This window comes from Teleopsis dalmanni, unplaced genomic scaffold (assembly GCF_002237135.1).
Source record: "Teleopsis dalmanni isolate 2A unplaced genomic scaffold, ASM223713v2 unscaffolded_contig_2646, whole genome shotgun sequence".
Taxonomy (NCBI): Eukaryota; Metazoa; Arthropoda; class Insecta; order Diptera; family Diopsidae; genus Teleopsis; species Teleopsis dalmanni.
In genome coordinates, this window is record NW_024034028.1 from 1 (window position 1) to 6,571 (window position 6,571).

Genomic DNA, 6,571 nt, shown 5'->3' on the forward strand with positions numbered 1-6,571 from the left:
AAGTAAGGGCAGGTCAGTCATCAAATGAATATATCCTACCAGATAGTCAAGTAGAGGGGTCATTAGAAGAAAAAGATAAAAGAGATGAAACATTAAAATCGCGACCGTACCGGCAGAGGCAACCGCCAAAAAGGTTACGGGACTATTTGATGGGAGAGGAACTGTAGTATATTCGATAATGGCAACATTGCATAAAGAAATAGAGAAAGAAGTAAAAAAGACAAAATGCGTAGTTGTTGTCGGAATCGTGCAAAGCAGAGTAAACGTGCTGTGGTGTAATCATAATATTTATTAAGATTAAATTGTAAATTATTATAATACTTTAAGTAATAAAGTATATGTTGTTATATATAAGAACATAACAATTTAATTTAATTTAATGTACATATGTAAATATTATCACATATTATAAAAATATTAAAGTATATATAAATATAAACAATTATTTCTAGATTATTTAAGTTTAAGTTTAATATATTAATATATATATATTAATAAAATATTTTTAAAGAATATTTGAATTGGATTTTATACTTTTAGAGGAGATGTAATTAAATTTCAATTTTTTAATGCATAATTGAACGTGCATTTTCGTCCCTTAACAAATGCGGATTTGCGCCCAATGGCGAGTCGTCATTCGAAATTTCCAATGGATCATCTTCCGGCTCATTATCATCGTTATCTTGATATATATCTGGTGGTGTAGGCTCGGACAAATCGTATTTAATGCAAATGTTGTGTAATGCTGCACACACATGTATTACTTTTTTTGCTTTTTCTGGTGTATAATGAAGACCTCTAGCTCCAATTAAGCATCTGAAACGATTTTTAAAAGTGCCACTACATCGTTCTATGATCTCTCTTCCTAGGACATGCTTCTTATTAAATTGTTGTTCTGCAGAGCTATCTGCAGGGTTCCGGTATGGTGTCAAAAGATATGGTTTTAAGGGATACCCTGAGTCTCCTGAAAAATTAATTCAATTAATAATTTGTTTTAATATTGTTCTCTTTGGATCCCGTACAATTTGACGATCGCTCAAAAAAAGGCTCGTGTCGAAAAAGGTGCAAAGAAATATTGAAAAAATACGTTCGCGGTGCTTCAAAAGACGTTTAAAGGATCGTCACAGGTAACGAATCATGGATCTATGCGTGTGAGCCTGAAACAAAACAACAATCCACCGTGTGGGTGTTCGAAGACGAGCCAAATCCAACGAAAGTTGTTCGTGGAAAAAGCACTTCGAGGCAAATGGTCGCAAAACTGGTCATGTGGCGACTGTTCCGCTTGAGAAACGAAGGACGGTCACTTCTGAGTGGTACAACACAATTTATTTGCCTGAAGTCTTCGAAGAAAATCGAAAAACGAACAAGAGACATGGCACCTAATGACTTTTCATTCTCACACATCAAGAAAAAAATGCGTGGTCAACGATTTTCGTCGCCAGAAGATGCTGTTGAAGCGTTCAAAAACTATGTGTTGGAGGTGTCTTAATCGGAGTGGAAAAAGTACTTCAACAATTTGTTTGAGCGCATGAAAAAGTGTATAAATCAGTATGGAGAATACTTTGAAAAACAATAAAATAATTTTTGATGATAAATATTTGCATTTTCATTATTAGGCCAGCAGTCTCGTATATTAGTAAAAGAGAATAATGAAGCCACAGTGAACATTTTGGGAATATACCGTGAAATATTTGCAAAATCACTGGAAATGCGATAACAACTCTTTTATAAAACGGCAATACGTTCCATTGATGAGGCTATAATGAATGTAAGTGTTTATAAAATTTTTCAAAAAATATTTACAATGCACTTTTGTTTTTAGCTTCCATCACGAATAAGAACTTTTAGCAAAAGGAAGAAAAGTTCAGAGTGGTGGGATATTGGAAGTTCTGCAGTTTTATGACGATGAACAATGGATTGCTGATTTTCGAATGAATCGGCAAACATATTTCAGACTCGTAGATTTACTTAAGGATAGAATGGCACCAGTAGGAAATACTTTCGTTGAAGGGTTGTTTGTTGAAAAAAAAATAGCTCTTGCAGTTTACAAACTTACCTCTTGTGCTGAACACCGTGTAACTGCAAGGCATTTGAAAATCAAGTCGGCAAAATTTTATCCTGAGCAAACACATCAAAATGTGAACGCATAGCCTCGAGATTTGAACAAAAATTTAAACCGCCGAACATTATTGGTGTTATAGGCGGCACTCATGAGCCAATTACACCTCCACAAAACGGTTGTGCAGAATTTCGTAACAAAAAGGGTTACAGTGCAGTGCAAGCTATTGTAGATGACCAATTATTTAGAAATATTGCAGCATAAAACCTTGGCTGTACACATGATGTATCAGTTCTTAGGAGCAGTTCTCGGAATTTACAACACCCCCAATGAAGCTATGCTTTTTAAACTTCCTTGTCATATTATTGATGATGCAGCTTATTCGTTTTGCAACTGGATTATGGAAAATTAAAGGGACGAGTTAACTCCTGAAGACACATCCTTCAACTTATATTTGAGTCAAGCACAAATTGTTGTGGAACAAGCATTTGGGCACTTAAAAGGAAGATGAAGAATGCTTTATAAGAAGAGCGACCTGGATGTTTATAACATGCCGCATGTGATAATACCGTGCGGAATTCTTCACAATTTTGTGGAGATATCGTTATAATTCCTCATTGGATGTAGAAAGAGTCCACGGCGAAAGTGAATATCCTCAGCCTGTACTTATATATAATTGATAAAATTCTTCAGTCCGGATATCTTATATTTCACTTATACTAAACTAAAATATTTTAAATATAAAGTCACCATTTGAGTAAAAGTAAGATTTAAAAATGGATAATAAAAAATGAATATTTTTAATGAATTTAGATTCTTGGATGCAATTAGGCTTTTAATTGAACTTTGAATCACCTCATTGCTACTATATACCATATTTTCATTATGCTTATGCTGCTCTTTCAACATTTTGGTTTTCCATTCACACATTAGTATTCATTCTTTGTCGAAGCCAATTAAGTGTACATAAAGAATTAAATTCAAAATTTCAATTTTGCTCATCTTTATTGTCATTTAAATATTTCTATTTCTATTCGCCTGCAATTAGCAAAATTAAAGTTCAGTAACAAAATATTTATTTGTATCATGAATTATCATTCACGTGTTCAACGCTACTCTCAATGTCTAGAGTATCGTACCCGCTATATTCAAGAACTGATGATGGCCTTGCGTCAAGTATTTCGCACATCAAGCGATGGTATTCCATGTAACTGTTATCACTACAATTATTTTTTTATTTTTTTTTATTTCAAAGAGTTGTCTTTTTAATGCCTGCGACTTTTGTTTTTTATTTGCTGTACATTTCTCTACCAGCCACCGATTTTCATTTCTTGGTGAACTATTTCATAAATTGTGTCCTTTCTTTTTTGTTTTTTATTAAAACATACATTTATTTATTGCATCTTCTCTTAGAATGAGACTAACAATAAGTTGTACAATCTTATAACTAATTATATAATATTACAAATTTTAATTTTTCCTATACATAATATAAAATAAAATAAAATAAGTAAACCTTATATCACGAACCTCACTTAGATCAATGGGTTAAATTTCATTGGAGTAAAAGTTAGGTGGTTTATTAAGAAAGCAGATCAACTTTATCAGATTACTTAAAAGAAAGGTGCGGTTTTTGCTTCAAGCTATTGAATATTAATTAATGGCTGGACGATCAGCTCTTTGTAGGCGGGAAATAATGGATAGAAGTGCGAGATTTCTTGCTAAGAGATTAACATGCTCTGTCAGCCTTTTATTGTATTTTTTGCTTATATTGTCAAATTCAGCTTTAAAAAGGGGAATTTGTAGACTAGCACTAGCATTACCAAATAGCTGGATACCATAAGTCCATATTGGTTTTATGATGCTGTTATACAAGAATATTTTATACTCTAGACACAGGAAAGATCTGTTATTAATGAGCCAATGCAACTTAGAGGCTTGGAGCTTCATCTGAATTTTTTTAGCTTCAATATGTTCGCGCTAAGTTATTCGTCTGTCTAGGTGAATGCCTAAGTACGTTATATTATCTGTTTGTGGTATGGGAATGTTATTTAATAAAATTGTTGGAGACGTACTCCGATTTAAGGTAAATGTGACGTGTCTACATTTTCGTTCATTAATTTTAATTCGCCATTTTGACAGTCATTTCTCCACCCGAAATAATTGAGATGGAAGTTAGTTTGAAGCTAGCACAACGTTTCTGTTTCGGCATAAAATTGCCTTATCATCAGCAAACGTTGTGTTGACGACTGAGCTATTTATTGGGATATCAGATATGTGAAATACATACAAGATAGGGCCAAGAACACTTCCTTGTACAACACCAGCTTCTATTTGGAAATTATTAAAAGTATATGATTTACATTTAACTTTAAAGCTTCTATTATGCAGACACGATTCTAAAATTGAGTGGAAATTTGCAGATAATGAACAGCGTATCTTATATATGAGCCCATTATGCCATATTTTATCAAATACTTGTTTAACGTCGAGGAATACCACGGAACAATTTTCTCTGAGCTCAAATGCGTGTCTTATTTCATTCGTTATATCACTTGCTCAATAGTTCTATATTTTTCCCTAAAACCAAACTGATGGAAGGGTATTAGGTTTTGAACGTCAAGGAGTTTAAAACCGAGATTGCGTCCTCAATATGAGACTTACACTTTATCTTGTAATTTGTGTGTATGTGTGAATTAATGTACTTTTTATATTTCAACCAGTTTGTTCTAGGATTTGTAAGGCTATAGGAACAGTCATATAACTACAGATCATCAAGTAAGCAAAATGTAACTGGAGAATGGTCAGAAGACAAATCGCAGCTTGTGTATGTTGAGATAGAATTTCTGCTTATGCCTTTGGTCACGGCGAAGTCTATTAGGTCTGATATTTTATTGTTATCAGCAGGCCAATATGTTGGCTGCCCAGGAGAGATTACGTCTAGTGCATTTTCCCTAATTAGAATGGAATTGTGGAGCTGTTTTCCACAATTCACGAATCTGTGGATTACAGATTCGTGAACCCCAATACGTGTGCTTGGCGTTGTAGTCTTCCGCCGCAAGAAATCTCACCTAGAGTTAAGAAGTAATCCTTAAATTGGGTCTCAGTAATGTTGAAGCGAGGGGGGCAGTAAACTGCCGATACAATTAAATTTTTTCCTTTGTGCTTAAGGTGTATTAATGTGGCTTACATATAATTATGAGCATATGTACCTAGAAAATTGTGTTTTAGACGCCTTCGTATCAAAATACATGTACCACCATGTACTTTGCCATGGTTTTATAAAACAAATAACCAGGAATAGAAAAGAAATTTTTGTTTGTTAGATGCAGGGTTTGAATTGCTTGCTGAAAATTAGCAAAAGCAACCATATTTTGACTAATGCATAAATATTAACCAGTCGATTTTTGTCAAACGACTAATTGCTAACGCATTGCATATGAAAATGAAATAAAAATATGCATTAGCAACAGCAAAAAACGTAAACTGGTTTCATTTTGATTGCTTGCTAATAGTCAATTTTACATTTTTGACTATTATGCATTTGGAATATATGCAACTTGCTTGCTTATGCGTTAGCTGCTTGTGTTTTGCTATTAGCAAATGTATATGGATTTCTTCTTTTTGTTTTTGTTTTAAGGGAATGTGTACGCATTATTTCTTTGTTGGTGCATTGAATATAGTTGTGCAAAATTGTAAGTAATGTGTGTGCGTACGAATATGAATTTTATCTGTAAATAGATTATGCCTAAATTTATGTTTTTTTAATTATTAAATTTATGATATATATGATATATATGATATATATGATATTAATTATTAATTATTAATTTATATATATATGTTTATATTTGTGGGAAAATTTTAAGTAATATGTAGAACATATTATATACAAAGTTGCCGTTATTCTAAAGTGTTTCATTTTAATCGGTGTATCATGGCTCCGCGACTTAATAAATTCGCAATTCTTCAACATTTTAATATAAATAGTGATAACGATTTAGCAGTTTGTAAAATTTGCAAACATTCGTTGAAGAGGGACAGAATATTTAATTTAAGAACACATTTAAAAAATATGCACCAGTTAAATATAAATAAAAATGAAGATTCCAGCTCAAGTAGTAGTGCAATAGTTGTGAAAAAATCATTCCGAAAACAAACAATTAAAATCGAAATGAGCAAAAAAGAGTTATTTCGCTATTCCATTTAATGTCCTTAATTCGGAAAATATGAGAAAGATTATTGACCCTATTTGTCGTGGCTTAGAAGAAAAATTTAATAAAAAATTTGTATTGAAAAGCATCTCCAACGAGCTGTACGAAGAAGTCGAACTGCTAAATCGCTATCACTATTTATATTAAAATGTTGAAGAATTGCGAATTTATTAAGTCGCGGAGCCATGATACACCGATTAAAATGAAACACTTTAGAATAACGGCAACTTTGTATATAATATGTTCTACATATTACCTAAAATTTTCCCACAAATATAAACATATATATATATATATA

At 32.5% G+C, this 6,571-nt stretch overlaps 1 protein-coding gene across 1 annotated transcript; it reads right to left on the bottom strand.

The window, feature by feature from the left end:
• Positions 1 to 566: 566 nt before the first annotated feature.
• Positions 567 to 2,854, bottom strand: LOC119664786 (putative nuclease HARBI1). Its single transcript, XM_038074197.1, has 2 exons — positions 2,057 to 2,854; positions 567 to 964 (listed from the first exon to the last, which is right to left on the bottom strand). Exons 1-2 carry the CDS (start codon positions 2,130 to 2,132, stop codon positions 567 to 569), a joined length of 474 nt encoding a protein of 157 aa, XP_037930125.1. The 5' UTR covers positions 2,133 to 2,854.
• Positions 2,855 to 6,571: the final 3,717 nt, after the last annotated feature.

Coding starts and splice junctions, on each gene's coding strand:
- LOC119664786 (XM_038074197.1), bottom strand. CDS start 2,132: ATGTGTTTGCTCAGGATAAAATTTTGCCGACTTGATTTTCAAATGCCT. Junction 965..2,056: donor CACGGTGTTCAGCACAAGAG/GTAAGTTTGTAA, acceptor TTAATTTTTCAG/GAGACTCAGGGTATCCCTTA.